The 23,629-nt window shown below is 37.9% G+C and overlaps 1 protein-coding gene across 1 annotated transcript in view; it reads left to right on the top strand.

Moving 5' to 3' along the window:
• LOC144475695 (uncharacterized) overlaps nt 1-23,629 on the top strand; it is a 64,813-nt gene that overhangs the window by 30,186 nt on the left and 10,998 nt on the right. Inside the window, exons 2-5 of the mRNA XM_078191835.1 lie at nt 9,178-9,285; nt 9,677-9,841; nt 11,926-12,023; nt 19,338-19,497. Of these exons, the coding sequence (XP_078047961.1) occupies nt 9,178-9,285; nt 9,677-9,841; nt 11,926-12,023; nt 19,338-19,497 (531 nt within the window). The remainder of the gene's footprint in view (nt 1-9,177; nt 9,286-9,676; nt 9,842-11,925; nt 12,024-19,337; nt 19,498-23,629) is intronic.

Raw genomic sequence — 23,629 nt, 5'->3', positions numbered from 1 at the left:
TTAAAGGGAGAAGTAAATTCTTAAGTAGCTTCTGTTCCTTACGGAAATGAAAAATGAATTTTCATCTCCAATTACTTCAATTAGTTATTAAGGAACTCATGGAAGCTTGTGGATGATATTTATTAATTTTGATTAGAGATTCAGAATGTGTTGCAGTGGCAGTCGGTTAATGTTTCGTCGATGTTTCCCTTACAAAGACAACATCGTGGACCCGTTGCGTACCTGCGACGATGTCCGCGAGGATGGAACGCGTATCGTTCGTTAGTTATAATATTAAACAGCCCGCGGTTTTGTTCTAGCGAACAATGCGTCGCGAATGAACGCGTGGGCGGTGAATGATGCACGGACGGGACCGTATCCGTGAACAGATCTGAGCGGTGGTAATTCGAAACATGTAATAACGACGCGCATTTAATATTCCGCGCGGAAGAGAAGCGCGGGTGTACGAAGCGTGGAAATTAATTGAAATTCTTGCTTCAGATTACGGGACTCGGCTGCAAAGTTGCACTACCGACAAAATTTCTGTACGCGGGAACTCTGAACAACGTCGACATTCAACTGTTTCGTGAAATTCCACAATATTTCTACGTTTCAATTATAGGCTCCTAAATTTGGCTAACACATATACTAATGACATTGATATCTTCATTCGTGATTTTAACATTTAGAAATCAACTACATTACGTTATCAGATGCTAGTATGTTTAGTTTGTGTTTGCTTTTGTATATTATAATCGTATTGCATCCACATTCATTTTCATTATTATTATTCTATTATTATTACTATTATTATTATTATTGTTATTATTATGTTGAATTTTCGTACCGAAATTAAAATAGCATCTGACGCGTTTGTGCTGAATAAATAAAATAAAATTTAGTTCTTTAAACTGCTGCAATCGTCATTTCCGTCATAAGAGAAAGCCAGTTTTATAAGAGAACATTTTCCTGGATCGAAAGAAAGGCGCATTGTTCGTTCGATTAATGGAAGTAAAGACTACCTGCTGTTAAGTAACAGCCCACCAATTACCACGATAAAAATTTTCTACGGTAATGCAACTTTCGTTGCTAATACACCTAACATCGTCGCGGGAATTGCCTAATAAGGGTGTGCAAGGATACTTAATAGCCCTCCTTTGTCCATTAGAGCGACTTTCTTAAACGCGCCTAATTGACGGTAAAGTGTGAAAGCGTACGGACCGTTTGTTATTGCTACCATCCCGTTCGCTTATCCTCCTATCAGAGATTATGCAATATCGGTAACGTGAACGATTTGTAGAACACCGTTCTAACGAGTCTGGCCATCCGCCGGTTAACAACTTGTGGGTGCAGCGGTTGGAGTCGGTGCAGATGCAATCACGGACTACCTTTCAAACGGAAACTTGGAAACGGAAATACTGCCTTTTAATTCTTCACCTTATTTATCGAGAATTAAAATACTGATCTGATGAAAGTTGAACCAAAGCTGGCTGTCATATTGGTAGGTTCAGCAATAGTATATCGAGCTCACAAGGCTTATGCTGCTTTTCTTATAATTAAATTGTCCTGATTAACATTTTTCATCACCTAAAGAAAGGATCTTTAAATTAATCAAATAATTTATAAATGAGTAGAAACAAATAAATGGAATTGCATTTGGAACTATACGAAGCCAATGTTTTAGAATATTCTATCTTTGCTTGAGAGATAAAGCACGCGCAATATTTCAAATGTTTTAAAATATCGTGAAGACTGGCAAAGTAGTCGATAAGATATTTTAAGATCATAAGTATGCGGAATGTTAAGTTAAAGGAACATCGTGACGAAGTTCGCAGTGTTAGCGCAAAATGGCGAAAGCGATAGGACCATGGGGATCGATACAGTGGTCTCGATAGACTAGGGTTCGCTGTATCTCGCGTGTCCTCCAGGACGAGTGACACCGGAGAAGAGTCGTTTCTCTTCGCTTAGGATTGGCTCGAGGATCACCGAGACACGGTCCGGCAGCTCCTGTGAGAGAAGAATCGTTGTGAGACCGATTTTCGCATTAATCGTGTATCGTGTTGCGGATATCTGTCACCTCCGAACAAATCGTTCTGGATCGGTCACTGGATCGCGAGCGATCGATGCACTGACGTCGGTATCGAGTTGTAATGGGACTCGGAGGTATGCACATGCACGTGGAAGTGTGTGTACACATAAATTAACCACCGGTTGGTATTGGTTTTACCAGCGACCGTCTCGATGAATTCAATATTCATATTCGTGAGATCCAGGATCTAGATCGACTCATCAATATTTATAGCTGTTCTCCAACACTTGAACGAGAAGAGAAAAACTTGGAATACAGAGCAGAGTTTGCATTACTTAGATTGCGGATTCATAGAAGTCAGGATGTACAATGTCCTTTGTGCTTCTGCATCAAATGCATAAAGATCGTCTAATTACGGTGTCAAGGTACGGGATAAAAAAAGTGTTACGTGAAAGGTATTAGTTAAGCAGTCCCACAGTCCCAGAAACCTGTATTCTTATCTGGAGACCCACTCTTTGGGTCCTTCGTGTCCCACTGTGACGAAACACAGATTTCTCGCGTCAGCGACCCACATTTCTAGCGTCACCTACTGTTCCCTAATCGGAAACTTACACGGTTCCATTTTCATCGGTCGCTTCTTCACTCAACATGCTTGTCTTAACTGTTCTCGTAAACGTCTGTTCAATTTGACTCTGATTTCTAGAAAATTTCAAAGTGCACTCACTTGACAATCGAAACCTTTTCAGGTTAATCGAAAAATTCATAGTTTGAAGTCTTGAACATTGACTCTCGTTCAGGCCACATAACCAGAGCTCGAATGTAAACTTTTATAAATATAAGCTATTTAGTAAACTATGAACTTTGAATTATTTATTCCTTCGTTTGAAATTAATTTTTGCAATGCTGTTATAAAAGTTAAAATTTGACAATGATTTTGTATTTGACTGATACAAATTCTGAAGGAATATTTATTTCTTAATAGATGTATTAAAGTAAAATATAAAAGCTTATGTTTTTTTTTCAATGCACTTAACATTATTTAAGGAACTGGAAACGGGATAAATACAGATGGATAAACAATTTCAGATTTTTATGTACTTATTTTATTGTAAATCAGTTGAACTTCTCAATTTTGGTTTTGAGGAAATAAACTTGGTGGAATTACCTTGTGATTTCACCTTGTGAAAGTTACAATTAGTGATTCATCCATACAACGCTTACGCCGGCATATTTGTATCGTTTTGAAATTCGAGTATTCGAAACAAATGAAAGTCCGTCGCTCTAAATTGCTGCAACTAGTGCTGCCAGTGTATGTAATATCGGATTTCTGAATCGGCGCGCGCCACTGTGAAACGCAGAAATTGTAAACAGAGGATAAACAGTTGGTTACGGTCAATAAAACAAGCCCGTTTACGCAAATCGCGACAGTGAAAAGCATAAATGAGTAGTTTACTCGAACACCGTTGCGTCAATAAAAATAAATCGACGCCGCAAGCGTTTGAGGAAGTTGTAACTAAAGTCACAATGAATTTCATAGTGCTCTGCCGGTTTCGCTATCATGATTCCTGTGTCGTTGAAAATGGTGTTGATCTTTGAACTTCCGCAACCGTGTGCAAAAGAGAAGTCACACAGCGATCCATTTATGTTCTTTCCAGAGAGTGAAATAAAGTACCCTTCCGCACTCTTGAACTTCCTTTTTCAAACACCCTTTTGTGTCACTATAAAACTGTGTGCAAAACTGAAGAATTATTACCACTGTGTAATTTCAGCAGCGGCACATTTTGAATTCGAGATAGAATAAAATCGTGAACAAAAATCACAAGACAGCTTCTGGTACGTTGTTATAAAAGAAAGTCTTCCCTTTGTAAGATCATATTGAAACCTGTAAAAATATTTGTTAAACTTCGTGGTGTCGTTTGAATATTGAAAATCTCCCAAGGTGTATCCTCAAAATTGGCTAAAATTTAAATTTTAATTGTTTACTTCAACAACGTCCTGTCCAACACTGATAAATTTGCAGACAACCGCAGGGTCAATAATTATCACTGAAATCTAAATAACTCTAACAATAATAACGTTTTATTTTATCGCAAGAAATTTTTTTGGTATCACAAACCTAGTTGGCCAAACAATTTGCCCAAAATTCGAATCAGCGTAATAAGAATCTGTCAAGATGCACATTTTCAAAATTTGATCTCGAAAATTACTGGTAGTTGCTTTTCACCTCAGTACCCCCCTCCTCAAGATCCCTGGTTTCCTTATAATTAATCCTTTATGTAAACAAATCAATAAAGTATCTTGCCACTTATTCAGCGCAGCATATACTATCATTAACCCGCCGCCACGAAAGAGAATTAATTGTCCAGTTAGAATATCCCGGTCTCGATTAACGAGCGGAATGAAATGTTAATGTCTGTATCGCAACCTATTAGTCCGATCCGTTGATCATCAATTATTTTTTCCAACACAACGGTTGCACGGCCGGATAACCGTACAAGGCGGCGATGTTTACCGTTGCCCGCCCACGCACGGATTACGAAACGAGCCGGCGACCCTAATCATCCTTTTTTCCTGCGGTCCTACGTGACTGGTGCGTTACCTGCGCGCACTTAACCGTCGGAACTTTATCAGCGGAGCGAACTGCGATCGCTAATCTGTGGCTGCCGCCAGTTTTACGGCGCCTTTCCCGCCGTGTTTCTAATCGCGAGCCGCGATAACATCGCGCGCTCGTGAGTCGCGATCGGAACCACGGATCGTGTCAGCCGACCCGCGATTCGCTTCCAATTTAATTATCCAGAATTCAGCTAGGCTCGAGCTGGCTGCACCGAACCGCCGTCGATACATATTCACGCGGAATCGTTAGAAACGAATATTTAAGAGACCGTTAAGTTCGCGTGCTGCCGCGGGAAACGGATTCGACGCGGACGACTTGATGGATCGGTGATTTTATGTTGCTAGCGGTTCTTGGAACTCGGTAGACAATTCATTCCGGGTGCATTTGAATTAGCTGGGCGAGTAGTACCGTGTTTCACGATCCTGGTCATTTTTGTGACACGGAAATTACGATTCCGTTGGAAGGTTAATTGTTGGAAAGGTTAGTGTGTTCTTTGAAAACGGAGATTGCAGCTTCACCTTTAGGACGAACACTTAGGCAAACAATTGTCATTGTGTCCATTGCGTTGGCAGTACAGCTTCCATTCAGAGTTAAATAAATCAACCGTGAGACGAACAAACGACAATAATAGACCGTAAAAGTTGAGTGTTCGATCCTTTAATCCCTTGTCTGAATTGCGAAATCCGTTCATTCAAAAATTCTATTTTTTCGTCATAAATAATAATTAAGCGTTCAAGTAAGTGTAAACACACAATAAATATAAATTCTCTTTTCCTTCCGAGAAATTATTGGAATCAAAGGAGTTGTAATCACTGTATCTGTGATGAAAATGGTACAGCAAGGGGTTCAAATGAATTCAGGTTTACTGTTGCACTAGTCTTCTTCACGGAACTGCAACGGTTTACCTATCCAAGTTTAAATACTTCCCAAAACAACTGTATATTTGAAGTTGTAATTAGCTCCTGCATATGCAATGGGTATTTTCATCCCCGATGTTACGCAAAGTTTTCCCCCAGCTAGACCTGAAGCTATCAATGTTAGGAATAAATTTGTATTTTTGAATTTGATCAATTTCTCTGCCAAAGTCCACAGAATAATAGCAACGTTTCATTTCGATCGTACAATATAATAGACGTCGTAACGATGGCAATACAATAAATATTTCACTAACGGAAACGTCGGAAGTATTAATTTCTCTATCAAGATGGAGCCGTGAAAAGCGACACTTGGCTTTTACGACGATCCGCGATGTCATCAAATATAACTCGGCTTTACGAGCAATTCCCGCGGTTTAAGTATCGCCTGGAAATCAATTCAAGAAACCGGTGTCTTCGCGCGAGTCCAATCTTTGCAGCGGACTCAATGTCAAGCGTTTTCACCGAGCACGGCCTGAATTCCCCACGAAAAACCGCGGACACGCTCTCGTCAAGGTGCGCGGGCAAAAATGCAATTTGTCACGGAGGCACGATCGCGTGAATCGCGTGCGAGCAAGCATCGAGCACGGAATTGAGTAACTGGGCCAGGTTAACGCTGAACACGCATCGTCCGTAATTTTTCCCAGTTAATACCGTTTCCGTTTCGGCATCTACACTCCGGAGAAGTCAGCGGGAACAGGTGTTCCTGTTGCTTCTCTTAGCGCTGCTGCTACGAAATTAGCCATTTGATGTCGGATGCGTGTAAGTCTGATCTTGCAGAGTGTTCGCAGTAGAGTTAGACAGCGCTAGCCAGACGTCTTATACTAAAGAATCTTACAGATAGTCTCCGTCGGAGTTGGGCAAAAAGTAACCAACCTAATTATAAACATGTTCGCACGTGAACATCGAATTGTTTTTGTGAATGTAATTATTTCAAATTGTGACACATGTCATGATATTTAGAGACTTTATAGTTTCACCTTGATGACGATCCCATCATATTTTGTAAGACGATGGCGATGTATTTGATACGATAAATACAGTGAATATAATTATGTATATTAAATCCCGTTTTTATCGAGAAAGTATTGAAAACTGGCAGAAAGCGTTCGTTTGGAATTTTTCGTTTCATCAAAGCATTGTTTCCATACTGTTTCATTACCGTGTTAAAATGTCTGATTACCATATCCCACACACTGGTGAAATCGACGTCCTGTCGCCCACATATCGGCGTCGGCGTGTGAAATACAATTTTTCGGGAATGGTTCCAGCTGAAGTTTCCGTTGTCCCGGTGTTCACGCTTCACCGAACCTAGTCGATGTCACCTGTCGCTTTAATAAATACGCGCGTTTTGAATCAACGCCAATGAATCACCGACGCCCACGCAAGGATAGCAATATGAGTGGCACATTTATCTTCTTCGTTCTCGTTACGGCGGGCGTCACGTGATCTTCATCCCCTATTTTTTAGGGGTGGCGAAGCTGTTTTCGCTGCTCGGATGAATCGGCGATTTTATGAGAACGCTTTGTCTACACGATCCTGTTGGGCACAGGCTGTTTCAGAATTATAGCTGCCGAAAGTTTTAAAGATACATTTACTTACGACATCCCTTAAATAAGGAAAATCTTTTTTCATATTTTTAGAGGAATAATTAATAAAATACTTAAATAGAAAAATGTAATTATAACCACGTAATACTGACAACTACATAGTAATACATCACATAGTGTAATCATACCACGGATTGTAGAAAATTGAAGAAACTATGTACATCTATAGCAGAAAGAATATTGTAACGTCTTTCATTATTATTATTATTATTTATGCATTTAACAAAATATATTTTTACTAATCGCAATCTGCAAATTGCTTGCTCTTTTGGGCAATACAAAATGATAAGTGATAAGTTACAAGGAAACATATTTTAATGTCACATAGCAGTGTACGGTTTTATATCTGCTACAGAGTAGGACTAGTTCTACCGGCAAACGTTTGTTTGATCGAATATTTGGCGCCAGGCAATTTTCAGACAACGTGTTATTTGGATAGGTTCGTGTGTTATATCGTCGTGAAGGTCACAGTTCACCCTATTGACTTGTGCTAACCACTTTTATTGTTTCCTGTCATCCATTCAAAAGTTGCTTTCATTATTAATCGAAGCACCGAAAAATTCTTATAAAACAAACATGTAAAAATTCTCGTCCATTTTATAAGTGCTAATAATACTTATTTGCTAATAATATGATTTACAAAATGGAATGTTTAAATTTTTGTTACAAACTCTAAAAGAACGCTGAAAAACATCACTTTTTGTCAGTTATTTAGTGTTAAGACTAGTTTTACAGAATCTACTGTATTACGAATCTGAATAAGTACAAGTTTATTATTTTGATAAAGTAAAATAAAGCAGCTGCTCTTAGTGTTTCGTAAATCTAGTGTAAAGTCTATTGAAAAGGGAGCGAACAGATGTTGGTTGATCAATCGACCTGTAACGCACCGAGTTCCACCGTTCAAAACACGGTACACTTGGATACCTACGGCATTTCCCGGTTCCTCTTCCTGTTCCTTCACGGGGAAAGAGAAAAGGTGGGGTGGTGTGGAGAGAGATCGATTGGAAGACAGTCGAGCGAGAGATGACTTCCACGGGTCGTTTGAACGCCGCGGTGGAACAAGTTCCGCGAAATTACGGTTTCCAGTTGTCTGAGGTTCTTCTCTGCGTGGGAGATCACGCTCGTACGGTTAAGATCGAGGCTACGCTGCGCTCGTTATCCGCTTTTTCCTCGTAGGTTACCGATCCCTGATTGTATAACGCTCTCCCGGCCACATTCATCGGTCCGAAAACTTGTCTCGCTCAACTGGCCACGATGATTACTCGCAGCGGTAATCGTACACGACCTCGCAACCACTACCGCCGCCGTTGACGCTTGTTTCAATGATCTACGAGGCGTACGTGCTCTTACGGCCGGATACCTATTTTTTCATCGAACATACCTGCACTATTCAAGCAGGCGAAGGAAGTCTGCACGCAGTTCTACTACAACTAGGATCTCGACTCCTTTCGCAGTCCTTGGGCCTAGTTTTTCCTGTGTGCCTTGTGCTAGAATTTCTGTAGCAGGAATCCTAGATTTATTCAAACGCCATGATTTTAGCTTCTTAGAAATGTCGCGCCGCTGTAATGGCTTTCGCGGATATCATCGTTTCGAACGACACGCCACTATAGTGACTTTCATGGATGTCATTTTATATTACAATGCGCCACGTACAAGTGTGTTATCCATTATTAAAGTAAATAATTAAAGTTAAAGTTTATGTATTTTTAAGGAAATTGATATCACCAAAAACTTCGCCGAGAACAGCATTGTCCCTTATACTTCGTAGTGCAGTATAGTTTACGCGTAATTCGCGTTGAACTCTGCCGCATAGAGAATACTTTTTGCGACGTAGTTTAGGTATATGCACTTTTCAAAGAGGTCAGATGAGAAGATAATCCGCGAGGTTTTGTCGCGGTTTAATTCCGTTGAGATCAGAGTAGCACAAAGTAGGAGTGTTAATGTAGTGAACAAATGATATCTGTTACAAAGCACGGTAGTCGTTAATTTTGAACAGTTATTTTAAAGTTGCTTTTATCTTGCCTGTTACAGCTGGATCAGCAGCCGAAAAAGGATACTTTGGTCCGTGGAGACAATGCAAACTGCTTTTGTACGGTCGGGAGAGGTGCGGCCAGGGTGTTTCGAGGTTTCAGCCAGTGTGTGAGTTTTGAAAACGCAATTAACCAGTTCATCTGATTAGGAAATATCCATGTCGCAGCCAAGTTGATAAAATTGCAAATTCTGGATTCGAGTTTGACATCAATTTGAAACTCTTATTTCATGGAATTTTCAAATTTTAAAATTATATTTCATGGAAATTTGACATTATAAATTTATATTTCATGCAGATTTAAAATTATAAATTTAAATTTCATTAAAATTCTTTGAACATCCTAGATTTTGAAAAATGTGCACTTGAGAGGAATCTCTATTTTGTTGAGAACGTAGCGAACCCTTCAAAGGGCTGCTTGCACCGGTAGATATTGAAGGTACATGGGAAACGTTGAATGGTGAATCCGGATGAGTTTATCTTTGATTTAATTTTGTGCAGTGGCCGTGTGGGTGGCAGGACTTGCAGCAGCGACAGCATCTGCTCTTTTAATGGTTCTGGTCGGTCTCGCTGTGCTGCAGCTTGCAATGGCTTCCTCGGCGAAACGAGTCCTCGTCTCGTACAGCACGGCTTTGATAGGGAAAGTGGCCCTTGCTACATTGGCGAGTGAGTATTTCTGCGTAGCAGAAGAACCCTTTTACCCGCTGAGCTGACTTCGATCTTTGAAAGGTCAGAAAGGAACGCGTGAATACATTTTCGTACGCCACCAGTCGTTCTTCTCTTTGCGAGCTTGAAAATTTATATATTATTCCATGATATGTTCATTTTTAAAATACAAATCTGAGTTTGTATTAGATTTTAGAATCATTCTATTTGGGAATGGTAGAATAAAGTCACTAGACGAGCGAACGTTAGCGAATGCTATTAATAGATATTACAGGAAACAATAAGTATTAAGCTGAGAAGAAAGAAAGAATTATTACTAGACTGTAAATTATTATGCATAACAATGATTGTCTGCATTAATTGCAAGAAATGGAAATTAAGTAGCAAATTCTGTCTGTCTTTCATAACAAATTAAATATAATTTTTGTATAAATGTTTAAAATCTACAGTCTAGTGATAACATTTCTGTTATATCAACGGAGAGTGATAAAATTTATTGACAGAAAAAGCTAATCAATTCGTTTTGTCTTTATCGATGGTGCGGCGAGTCATCGAGTAAAAACACAAAAACAATTTATCGATAGAAAAAAATAAAACGTCTTCACAAAGACAAGTATAAAAATCAATTTTTGTTACGTCTTCGCCCTATGGGAGACAACAAGATATCACAGAAATCTATTTGTGCTATTTCATGCATCAGTTCTATGCATCTTTTTTAATATGAAACGAGTAAAACGATGAAAATGCAGGTAATAACGTATGTCGCGCGTTTTTCTACCAACAAGAAATAAGAGAATAAATAACTGAAGAGAAAATGAGTAGATTAGATTTTCTTGCGAGGATAGAAACTCGAATTAGAGGGCGAAAGGATTGAGGCTAAAGGGATACAAATCGAACTTTATCGCCTCTACTTTTTGTGGCGAGAAATGAAAAAAGCCTGTGTACGTTAATTGAAGAGGTAGGCCATTGTATTCGCGATTTATTCGGGTCGATTATCGTCGAGATACGAAAAAGAGGCGCGCGTGAGAAGATCAGAGCGTGGCGCAGTATTTCGCTGCAGGATTATCCGAAAGTTCTGCAATCCGTCGACCGCGATAGGATTACCAGACTGTTGTCTACTTACCGGCCTACTTACCAATCCTTAGACACGAGGAATCGAATGTCCGCGGTGGATCTAGTTTCGTTAAACGATACCGTCTAATCTTGTAGAATCGAACAGGATCACGGCACCAGACCGCATTAATGAATCCTGAAACGAAGATAGCCGCCATATATTATATAGGTGGCACTAGTTTTTAACGCTTTATATTCGGAAGATTTTTTTAATATATCTACTAGCTGCTCGGAGCGAATTTTGCAAAAATGGTGATTTTGTTACATAGAATTGAATGGAAATAAAAATCATTTTACTGTGAAATTTTATAGAAATTAATAGTGTTTTTATTTATGCATTTTACATGATAAAAAGATAATAATTAAAAAGAATACCACTTCGACATGAATATATAGCGTCATCGTATCGACGATATTCGAGTGCAAAGAGTTAATCAGGTTTTGAAAATAATTTTTACGAGGATTTTTGGATTACGAAAGGGATAAACTGTATAATAATATTGTAGTTTCATAAACTGGTGTAATTAATTGAATGACTTTAATAGTTTTAGAGTTTTTGGAGTTTATATTCCGGACATAACGCTTTGGTAACCTCGAAAATTCTACATAATCAGAGCAATTCATTTAATGAAATTAATTGGCTACCAGAAGCTAATTAGAGAACTGCCACCTAACTAAGAAACTAAGGTAGTTTATGTAGCCGACATTTTAATAGACTCTTAAGAATCTTTTAGCAAGCTCAGGATGAAATGTACAGGACGATATAGAACAATTATTATATATATTTCGTAATATGCATATCTAGATGAATAATTCCATCTACCATTTACGGAAGACTAGACAGTCAAAGTGTTCGACTTAACTACGAAAGATAGCGTTAAATGTTCCGCATCGATACTCGAGTTTCATAGATCATAAATCTTTCTCCAGTGTTTCGCATCACACAAAAATGCACGTATTTCTTTTTTCAGCGTCATTGGCCATCGTAGCAGCCAGTTTGTTCGCCCTGCAGACCGACGACAGAGCCGGTAGTTTCATTGTCACGAGGGGAGAAGCGTTCTATATGCAGGTAACATGCTTTTTATATAGTTTATCAATCGATTTTCCATTCTTGCCCACAACTGACTTTCTTGCACATGATATGACAAGAAGAAACGACTGTATGACGAAAAAATAGCCAAATTCTCCATTAGATAGATCCAGAGTTAGGCAAAATTTTATTCGAACGACGGTCAAGAGATAGGAACTGGCGAATGAGATTTCATTGAAACAGGAATTCATACCGAAAATAATCAATTTGAATAAGGTCGATAGAATATAAACTTTCCTTTTCATACGTTACCATTTTATTTCTTCCATATTCCTGTTTTCAAATGCTGCATTCAAAAATTTAATAACTTATTCGTATAAACATTGATGTGAATAAGTTATGACGACTAATGAATAATCGTTATTCGAATAAAATATTCGACTAAAAATAATTCATTCGGATAATTATTTTAGATGAATATTTGCCCGAAACAATTCGAATGTGGTTCAACTTTGTTTCTTACAAGAGAAAATCTACAAAAAGTTGTGTTACCACAAAATTTAATCCAAATAAATTGAACTACACCGAACAATGACCAAACCGAATCTCGTGCAACAAAGATCAGCTACGATAAGTATTCTCACGGTAAAAAAGTATTTCCCATTTTTTCTCGTTATTATTTCATTATTCTACAGCACTTCCGTTATAGCTTAAAAGAAGTTACATCACTCTGATTTGATTCCACGAAAAGTATTACGCTGTCAAACCCGAAGAATCGTTCCGCGCGACGTCGTTAATGCCTATCGACGGGACGCTGCTTGTCGCTTATTCATCGTCAGAACCTGTTGCATTCTATCTTGCGGAAGAGAAACCGTTGCTGCATGCGTTTCACTGGATGCATCGTGGCCCGTCATATACGTTTACCCTGCTCGGACTATCCCTTAGCCTTGGAGAACGATCGCCGGATGATTTATCCGCACAATTTCCTGACGCCGACAGATCCCGTTCGAAGCCAGATGCTGCGACTTTATGCGCCGATTATGCTACGTCTCCCGGCCTTTCCGCGCACATGCTGCTGTCGGCGCGTGGGTCGAGACGCAGCTGATTCGGTCGCTTTCGAAAATTTACCGTGGCCAATAACGATCCGAACCGGGACCTCCAAGGCCGCTTATGGCTCCCGGAACCACTTTACATCGATGTACCGTCCGATATCTTGGTAAAATTTCAGTTGCTGTATTCGAAAATGTAGGACGATTTTCTACTGATTCAGTTAAGATTTCAATATGTTCGTGTATTTTTGAGAACAGTTCTAGTTTTGAAGTTTTAGGGGCTCGAATTGATGCGATTCTTGGGAACAGATTTAATTTTAAAGTGTCAGAGGTTCGTATTGACGTAATCAATATTAAATCAAAAATTAATTGTTTCTATTTTGCACAACAATAATGAAGGGGCCAAGTTCGAAGCAAGTGTATTATAAACGTTTGTTTTCAATTTTTTTGATACTTAATTATGAATAAGAATGAATAAGTAATTATTAGCAGTCTCATGGATCTCATGGATCACGGCAATAATATTTCAGGGATGATCATACAAAATAACGCGAATAAGGGAATATTATTCTAAGAATATTTTTCAGTAGACTTTTAAAAGCAGTTCTCCAAACATCCTACTTGAAAACATACAAACCAAGCACCTGGTTCGACATGCTTTAATTTCAATCATATCACCGAAGAAACAAAGTTCTAAGCTCGCCTAATCGAGCAGATGGCTCCGTTTAACCCCAATCTACGACTACTCCAGTTTCAATTTTTTCAGAAATTGTGCAGGTTGCACAATTCCTCTTGAAATTCGTCGCGTCACGACCTCGAGCCACTAATTGCTTAATAGAGCCATTAGCAAAGAACCGGCCTGATAACTGTACCGATTACACGCAACTTCTTCGATCGTTGCGCACGTCAGGTGATTCCCTTTTTTTGCGAACGTAAGACCGAGGTATCGGGATTCAACGATGTCGTCACAGAAACTGTTACCAAATTGCTCGTATCGTCGATGACAGTGTGTACCGTCCCACAATAATGTCCCGATTATTGGAACACTGCGAGCTGTAACGATAATGACGGCACTCCTCGGTCATTCGCTTATTATTGCCAAACCGGGTTTCCGGTTTCACTTTTCCCGCAGGCGACGAGTTGATCGATCGTATGACGAATGCTCGCTGGAAAAATATGGCATCTACCGCTCGATAGCTATTCGTCATTAGACTGTGGAGTCATAGCGATTTTGATAACACGGTAGAAACGTTAAAAGAATTCTTTCATTTTGGATCGTCGATTTTGTGCATTCACGACAAAACTGTTAGAATGAAATTACAAACGTACGAACAATACTAAGAATTCAAGAATATTGAGCGATTTCACGTTTTTATTTCGAATAATAGACTGCAATTTATTACTAACAGCTTCTTGTAATTCGTTGAAATTGTCACTATAAAAGGGGAATTTAGATCGACCAATTTATCCAGCCTTTATCTCAAGCAACCTAGTGGAAATAATATAATTCAATGCTGGGATATAATTTCTGAAGTTAGAGCGATTTTGTAGACTCAAGATTGTATCGCAATTATACGTAATTCAATTAGAGGGCTGTTCGCTATTGTGTACCGTTCGAAACAGCTCGAGTTAGACGTATTATTTTAATAATTTATATCTTCATGGGAGGAAGAGCAATGTTGAAAATAGTGAGTTTTTCAGTTATAATTGCATAATAGTTTGTAATAGGTAGTAATCCATGCTTGTTTCCCATCCGTGGGAAACGCGATCGAGGAACATTTCTCTCTTCTCAGATTATAAGAGTCGAGATTTTAATCTATTTTCTTCAGCGTTAATAACTTCGCCTTTCATCGTTATATAATGACACTGTCGATGTTTCTGCAAATTAATATAATCATTGAATAATAGCGCAAATAAAATTTAACGAATTGCGTACATGAATTTTTAATATTTTTGAATCCACTGATCGTTATTAAATACGATGTTCTAATGACATATGGCGACAGGTTTCCAATAACTTGCAGGCATTACGAGAAAGGGTTCATTAAAATATTATTCGATTTTTCTCACTGAATTTACACGCTGGAGTAATAAAAGTGAACTCATTGCAGATTTTATACCTTTGAGAAGCTACATCATATTTCTAAAGAGATCAGGCAAAAATTAAACAATTTAAATAATAGAAAAACCGCGCGTATATTTTGATTTTTCCAGTGTTCGATATTTTTTACGCACTCAAATATTACAGACTCAATCGTAACTCACTTTGCGTAATGGTGAGATATCCTGCGTTGTAGCATTGCTATAAATAACTATTGCACGCAGTTGCTAAATTGCTCGCACCAATAAATTTAATCAAATGAAATTAAACAATCTCATTCCGTGACAAAAGTAAATTCTTGTAAAATCCTTGTGCGCTGAGGATTAACAATTATAAAATAAATGAATAATACGTCGACCCCAGCATGATCATTCCCACGATTTCGACCATAATCCAGCGACCGGATCCGATTCGTCGATCGTAAACGCTTCGCCGCGTGGAAAGTTATACGCGAGTCGCGCGCGATCAGGGAATTAAATACTAAAAGGCCACCTGATCAAGAACAGCTCGCAGGTGTCTCCTTAAGCCCCCCTGCGAGGCTTAGTTAGTATGTGTCAGGGCACCCAGCGGCTCTTGGGCACTTTAAAAACAATGAGGCGACATCGGCGGACGACAGTGAACGTTTTGGTGCGGATCGTTGGACAACTCGTCCGTGTTCTCCATTTTGTGCACGGGCTGTCCTCGTCTCTAAGCGTATATCAACTTCCAAATTATCGATTTCAATCGTTTTCTCGATTCCGCGAGATCGTTCGACGTGGTTCTCTGTTTTTCTGTGGTGTAGTAGACAGGAAGAAGCAGTTCCCCTCGTTATAGGAAACGAAAAATCTTGTTGCGCAAGGATTGTTGGGCCCGCAGTGAAAGTTGTTAAGCGGGTCACTGTTTCTCGGGTAACCTGTTCGCTGAAACACGAGACCCGGCGGGTTACCCGCCGATATTGTTGCTCGATTAATGGACGGTACCGTGGTTAACCGAGGGAATCGAGTAATCGCGAAATTTTGACGCGTGCACGCTATCAATTAATCAACAAACGGGAGTCTCCTCGCGATCGTGTCAGAGATCCGTGTTGCGCATTCTTGTCGGGTGCAATTAAACGGTCGTTGAATGCCGAGTAATTGACTGTTATTCGATCGAAAGAAAGTGCTCCGAGTGAACTGTGAATCTTACGATTCTTCGTGTACCTGTTTTACGAACGTTTCGTTGCATTCAATTGCCGCACCCGTGGTCCACTATTATCCGGCTTAAAAGAAGTGTTATGCCAGCTTCGTTTCACAGATTTCAATTCACTCTTCATTCAACTGCTGACGATATCGATGTAATTTGTGCATTTGATATTAAGAATTACGTGTGAGCCTGAAGCATTATTTTTTATTATTTCAATCGTTGATTATTAGTAGACTGTTAATTTCGTGAGTTTATGACAGAAATGGATGAATTGAATGCAAAACCGTGAATCATTTACAGAAATAAAAGTATCGCTGTATTATGTCCAATTCGTTAAACTCATTTAGAAGAAAAATAATTGTTTACATAGCTCCTGTATCTTACTATGGAGACAAATCTTATTTTGCGGACAAGCCTCCAGTCTAGTTATTCTTGTTGCATAAAATTGTTCAATTACCAAAAAGCTTGTTCAATTTTGATTCACAAATCTCCACGATTCATAATACATTTACAACAGAAATGCTTAGATAAGACATTAAGCAGTGGAAAAATTAAAATACTTCAATAACGTTTGCAATTTTATTTCATTATAATATGTTGAAATTGATATAGACAATTTTTATTTTGCATTATTCATTTTGTTTCATTGTTAAATTATTTCACTTTACTTTGCGTGTTGACAAGAACAGAGTTTGAACAGTTGCGAATGAACAATTAATCGAAACGCATTTAAATCGTTAATTACCAGCGTTTAACAACATTATTCGACCGAAATAGTGTGCAAGGTATGAACCGTTATGAACTTCCGGAATATTTCAAAGTTTCTTGAATTGCAACGCAGCTTCAAATTCCATTTCTCGCGCTGAAAAAGTTTATTACGGCGGGAAGGTGCGAATATTGGTTACGAGAAAACCGTGGCTCGCAAGCGCAAGCGAAGAATAGCGTTGCAAGCGTAACTATGTGCTCGCGGATATATAGACCGGTAGCATTTTCCACGGTAACAGCGTGAATGCTGAAACCCACGGGGATTTGCTAAGGGAATCTCACGGGGTGTTACGTGACAATTGTTACGCACACGGCGGGTAATCCGGAATACGAGATGATGGAAAAGAAGAGACATAGCCTTTTGCGGGAGGCCAAGGACGAGATCGAGCTCGGCAAAATGAACAAACCGAAACAGGGCAAGGTAACGTCCATTCGCAGTTTATAACGTTGTAAACCCGCCGCAAACGATGTAAACGCCGCGCGCAGTCTGCGCTGATCGCCTTTCCGTTCGTAACAGGAAATTGCTTTGTTGCCAAATTCATTAAGTACTCTTTCGTTTGAGAAATAAGAGAGCAATTGTTTGAACAGTAGAATGATGACGCTAACGAACTGCTCTGAAAAATACAGTTGTTGAACTCTCGTTGCGACCATGCAGCTGTCTCTTTCATGGAAAATGATTAGAAATTATTTTGTTCGTGCCTTGAAAATCGTTTATGTATTATCTGCGCATTAATGTACACTCTTTTGTTTTAATTTCTCTTATAAACTATCTATTATATAAAACAACGTGTCGAACGAAAATGGTTTGGCATATAAAGGAGCATACGCGGCAATAAATCATTTTCTGTTGTTTTCCTTTTTTAAATTATAATGTACAATATTTGAACACGCAAATCAAAGCTTATAAAATACTGAATATAAAATTATTAGAGTGTGAGGGTTTAGAAATTAGTGTTTATCGATTTATAATCAATGCAAATACGTGGTGTTTTATATTTTGCCAAGTGACTCCTCTTTATACCAAACAATTTTTTCTCGATAAGATCATTAATTTACGTCGTTTCGGAATTTAAAAAGTTGTATCTAATTGGAGAATCTCTTAAACGCATTCGAAAATATTTCCAGTCACCCAAAAATTTTGTAAAATTCTTAAACAGTCTGCGTGGGATCTACAGGGAGGGAAATTCGATTTATTTTGAATCTTATATAAAAAATGATAATTAGCTTGCAGAGTGATCAACTTTTTCTTGATAAAACTGTTGAACGAACGTAGAAATACGTTTTCAAGGTGAAAGATATACTGCGATGACATAAGGGAGTCGGAGGCAAAATAATTAATCATCCGGCCGCCAGTCTGTTTATTTGGCTTTCCCGTTTCTTGCTGCTTCTCCGTGTCCGGACGTCGTTTGGGCCACAATGGGAGAAAAACCAGGGAATTAATCATTGCTGCAAGACAATGGCTTCCCGGTGTCTCTTTGTACGTCTTAATTGAACAGCACTTCTCCTCTGACCTTTTCCGCTCGAGGTGTGTTCCGCAAGAAGGCGCGCAACATCGAAGACACGTGGTTACGAATGACTCGAGCTACAAAACCGAACTGCTCGCTCGAGAATTTCGGAACAGTGCTATTGCTATATTTCTATTGTTTGGAGTGTGGCAACGAAACCATGAAGTTAGATTTTGCTGCTCCTCCATTTCTTACTTGCTTGCACACTTTCACAGTTGTTAGAATTAATTTCGAAGTTAGCAATTCTGTGTTGTATGTGTAATAGACGAAAGTGAAATTTCTTATATGTATTTAACAGATTTCTTTTTTATATATTTTAGATACATTTATGTATCTACGTATGCTTAAAATGAATTTCATATTTTAACCCTTTTAGTACTGATTGAAAATGTACCTGAGCGAAAATATCTTGTTTCAAGTCGATGTAATTTGGTCAGGGTTAAGGAAAAAATTATAAACTTCTCGTAGAAAATAATAATTACAAAATTCATAATGAAATTCGCTGGGAAATAAAAGTTTTATTTATTTAAAAATATTGTAAAATATAAGCTCGTTTCAATTGTACTCAGCTAAGATATACCATAGTTTGGTAATATAAAAATGAAACGTTTCTGCTTGACAGAAGCAAAGAGCTAGCTTTAAAAAATATTCATTGTTTGATGAAACAGTCAATGGTTAACTGGAAATGTTTCTGGTTGTAAATCTAATTAGTAAGAGAAATTGGTTGACGAAATTTTAGCTGTAACAAGACCGTCGAAATTTGCTGTTGCAGTTAGCTGCAATTGCCTTGAACTTCGGAGTGCTGGTCACCGCGGTGTACGAGGGTATTTATGCCAGGCGAGGCGGCGACCCAACGAAAATTAGGGTTGTAGGTGATCCTCGTGCGGGCACTATAAATAATCCTGGCTACCGGGAGCATCAGCCCACGAATGGTGAGTTTCATTCAACACTTTATTCTAATTTTCTTTACATGAGCAACATTTCTTTCTTAGCACTTCATTAGACTGGCAGTTCCATTCGTTGGCGTTATAAATAAATGTACATCAAAACATTTGGATAAAACAAGTTTTACATAAATTCAAGAATTCATATTCATTATTCATATCCTGTTAAAACGAGAAAGAATAAGTTAACAGAATACATTTGGTAATAAAATAGGCAATAGTAAAATAAATAAGTAAAAAGAAAACCAATGGCAAGGAAAGCTTTTAACAGCACTGAATGTCTTCATTGGACCTTACAGTTTTTCGAAAATAGTAAAATGTGTATAAACAATGTAACTCCGGATGCCTATTAAATAACGAATATAACGTAATACGAACGTAAAATTTTAATTTCTATTTTTTTTAAATATGTAATACATGTTATTCTCCATAATTCTATTTTGTGTTAGATTTATCTTAGGGAACAAAAGTCGCATATACGTCACAATGCTGTCATCTACATCTGAGGCATTTAATGCACTGAATCCACTTTTCTGCCGACTTAGAGTTACTAAACAGTTATATTCGATTTTGCCTCGTTATCATACATCCGATTTTGTTTCATCATAAAGTATCCGGTTTTGCCACGAATAAGATACACTACAAAAGATTCAATATTTATGCCTTACAAGTGGTTAGAAAATTGAATAACATCAAAAATGTTGTGTACAGTCTGCAACATATGGTGTAATACTTGTCATAATAGATTCTTTCGATCCAAGTGTTAGTAAATAAGATAATTTTCAAGTACAATATTGAAAATTTTCATCTCCGAATTTTTAAACTACGCTCTACCAAGAATAACAATGTGTTCTTGTCTGTGATTCATTAGGTTTAGTCAATCATCTGATTTTGTAAGATATTCCCTCATATTTCTGAGACAGGGTATGAAGTATATTATTTATTATTATAACTTAATTCATAAATTAAATTGAATTAAATTTTTGCTTCTAACCTTTTTAATAACTTTTTTCGATAATTTTATTGGAATTTAAAATTTTTTAAATTTGTAAATCGAACTATCAAAAAATCATTTATATCAAGAACAGTGTACTTACGAAAGAATTCAAAGCAAGTATATATTTTATTTTCCACAAATATTATAGATATCTATCAAAGTAACGATTATTTTGAAACGAATATATTTTTTTGTTACGTTTGCACCTTAGTTTTCCGACAAGTTTTTTAAATTTATAAAGCTTTAAATTTTGTCAAGTAATGTTCGGAAAATCCTTTGCCGAAGACGTTACGCCCTCGGTCGGAGAATCTCATTGTTTACCTTTTTCGTCGATTGCACAAGACGAAGCGCATTCGTCGTGATGTTGGAATACTTAACGCGGAGTTCCCTTCTGCTCCACGTTTCAAGGAGACCCCTCTGTCACGGGACTATCGCCGCTCATGCTGAAGGTTTCGTGAGAGGCGATAGGAAATTTTGTTACAGAGGACGAGAGACATTACGAAACGCAGCCGACGAGCGTGCGTCGAATTCCTAAGCGAGCTCGGTTTAAATTCTCCTATTTGTTTCCGTCGCGGCTGTACGCGATAGCATCTGCCGTTCTGCTTAATCATTTTCAAACAATTCAGGTGAAACCTAGCACGATTCCAGGGTTCGTGGATTCGCGTCGTCTTCGTGGCAAACAAACAAACTCGACTGCGGAATTACCAGCGTTTAAGTTTCCCTCGAGTCGTGCAAAGTAGAAAACTGTAGGTAACAACCTGAAAACAACGCGAATTTCAGAATTATATTCTGATAAATTTTAGCAGACAACTTGTTTTAACGAGTGCCCTATTCAAATATATACCGTACAATATTCTTGTAGTAAAATTTCTGCAACGAAATTTTATAAAATGTCAGAGTAACAGTTTCTTTCTAGAAATTATAAATCAGAAACTGTGAATCTTAAAAGTAATCATTTAAATAATCTGAAAAAGAAATTGTTAGATAATTTTACTAACAGTAACTTGTTGATTCTTAAAATTTGAGTTGCAAATAGTATGTTTTTAATTTGTTTCGAATTCGTTAGGTGCAAAACAATTGAAACGATTGCTAAAGTACGTCGATTTCGTGAGAAATTTTTGTTTATCAGCTTGAAGGTCAATGCTAAGAAAAAGACACATATGGGATGAATTATTCGCATGAATAGAGAAACGAACGTGCTGTGTAGTATTAAAACGCAGATGTTGCGTTACGAGTAGGCAACTAGTTTAATTGCGACGGAAGTTTCCGGGTTTGATGCTGTCTGGATCAACAGTGGCAAACGTAGTTTTGTCTCTCTGCTTTTGACTTTTCAATTTACATTGGAAACTTCGTTTGAATTTAACTCGAGATTCGAGGTACGTGCCGCGATAGAATCCAATTATGGGAAAGCGAAAGGCGTTATGATATTGTTTTAAGAATATATTTAATTAATTATTACTACAAGTTTGGATTAAATAGAAATTAAGACTATATTGTACGATGGTTGCGTGGTTTAAAAATTTGTTAATCTATTACTACAACTTATAAATACAACTTTCAACTTCGTACGACTTATTACAACAACTCTCCACGACCACCACGACTCTCTACTTTATACAACTTAATTTGCGACCCTTTCGCAACGACTTTTAAAACAATAATCTCTTCCTTCAACCCCAACTCGGCTTTTCATGCGTGCCTGCCTCCCTTTCCCAAATTTCCACAAACCCCAGATGTGGGCATACGCGTCGCCGATGGGCCCCCTCGGCCCAACTCGGAGCAGGTCAACGCCGCTTTTCTTTTTACTATACAACTAATGTCCTTAAAATTGCTCTTAAAATTATCTATCGTGTACCGAAATATTCCCGACACCACAATATCAACACAAAGCTAGAAACAATTTTCTTCCACTCCATAAAGAACATAATTTTACTTTATTGCTTGTTGATGTCTTTTATATTTCGTTTTCACATTTTTATGATATATTCAATTATTATATTCAATTTTATTCTTGGTATAAATTGATTAGCACTACTAAACCTACCTTGTCATTTCCCATGAAGGAAAATTTACAAAATCGACAATCTTAAATTGAAAATTGTGATTTTGGTCATTTTTGATCGACACGAAAAATTATGCGGCAGTAATCTGCCTCTGTCAAAAGTTTCTAATTTTTGTAAATGTTGACGACGACGCTGTCAAAAATATGTTATTAATTGTCGGACTAAATGATAAAGTTCGAGTTTCGGAAAATTCGATTTATAAGGAAACAAGTTGTCCGTGTTTTGATCAATATTTTGGTCTATATCAGTTTTCGACGTAACAAGGTCGAGAGAGTGTTTCCCTGGATAGGGAGAAAGCCCAAAGCTTTTACCGCGAATGGAAAGCCTTTCCCTCATCGGAATGTCATTTGTGCTGCTAACAAGGGAAACGTGTCCATTTAGCTCCTAATAAGGCTTCGTGTAGCACGTTAAACAGGTCAACCGAAGGTTACACATCTGATATTGTAGGAGCAGAAGTAAGAACCGAGAAGCATCTGCCAAAATTAATATTTAACGGATGGGCCACATTTTATGGTTTTCCCTTGTAACTTGTTAGAACTGGTCACGTAAATTTACGTTTCTTTCATTGCGACTTCCTAAAACGGGCCACGTAAATACACGTTTTCGCTTGAATTTTCAGTACGCTGCGTTAGTTTTTCATTTTATACACATTGTGTTATTTTTTCTTGGTACCATTTGTTATAGTACTATCTTTCTGTTGATTCTACTGTACAGTTTAGAACCATAAACATGTGTTCATTTGATTCTCCTAAATAGTGCCCAAAAGCCGAGAAAGACAGAGCGGATTCAACCTGACCAACCACAAAAATTAGAATTTTTATTAACGAAAACAGATGTTTAAATCAAAATAATATTAGACTTAGTTAATTTATACGTTTCCTTGAAGTTGAAAATGAACGCATTTAATTGAATGAAAAGTAGACTTAATAAAAGATTTACTTTCCATTTATCATGTGCTTATCGATTCAGTTCATCAGCTCCGATCGACGCCGACAGAATCGTTGAATTCTTCACGCGAGAAACACTTTCGGCTTCAATACACGTGTTCGGGCCGTGTCAG

The sequence above is a fragment of the Augochlora pura genome, chromosome 10, assembly GCF_028453695.1.
Source record: "Augochlora pura isolate Apur16 chromosome 10, APUR_v2.2.1, whole genome shotgun sequence".
NCBI lineage: Eukaryota > Metazoa > Arthropoda > Insecta > Hymenoptera > Halictidae > Augochlora > Augochlora pura.
This window is presented reverse-complemented; position numbering and strand designations above follow the sequence as displayed.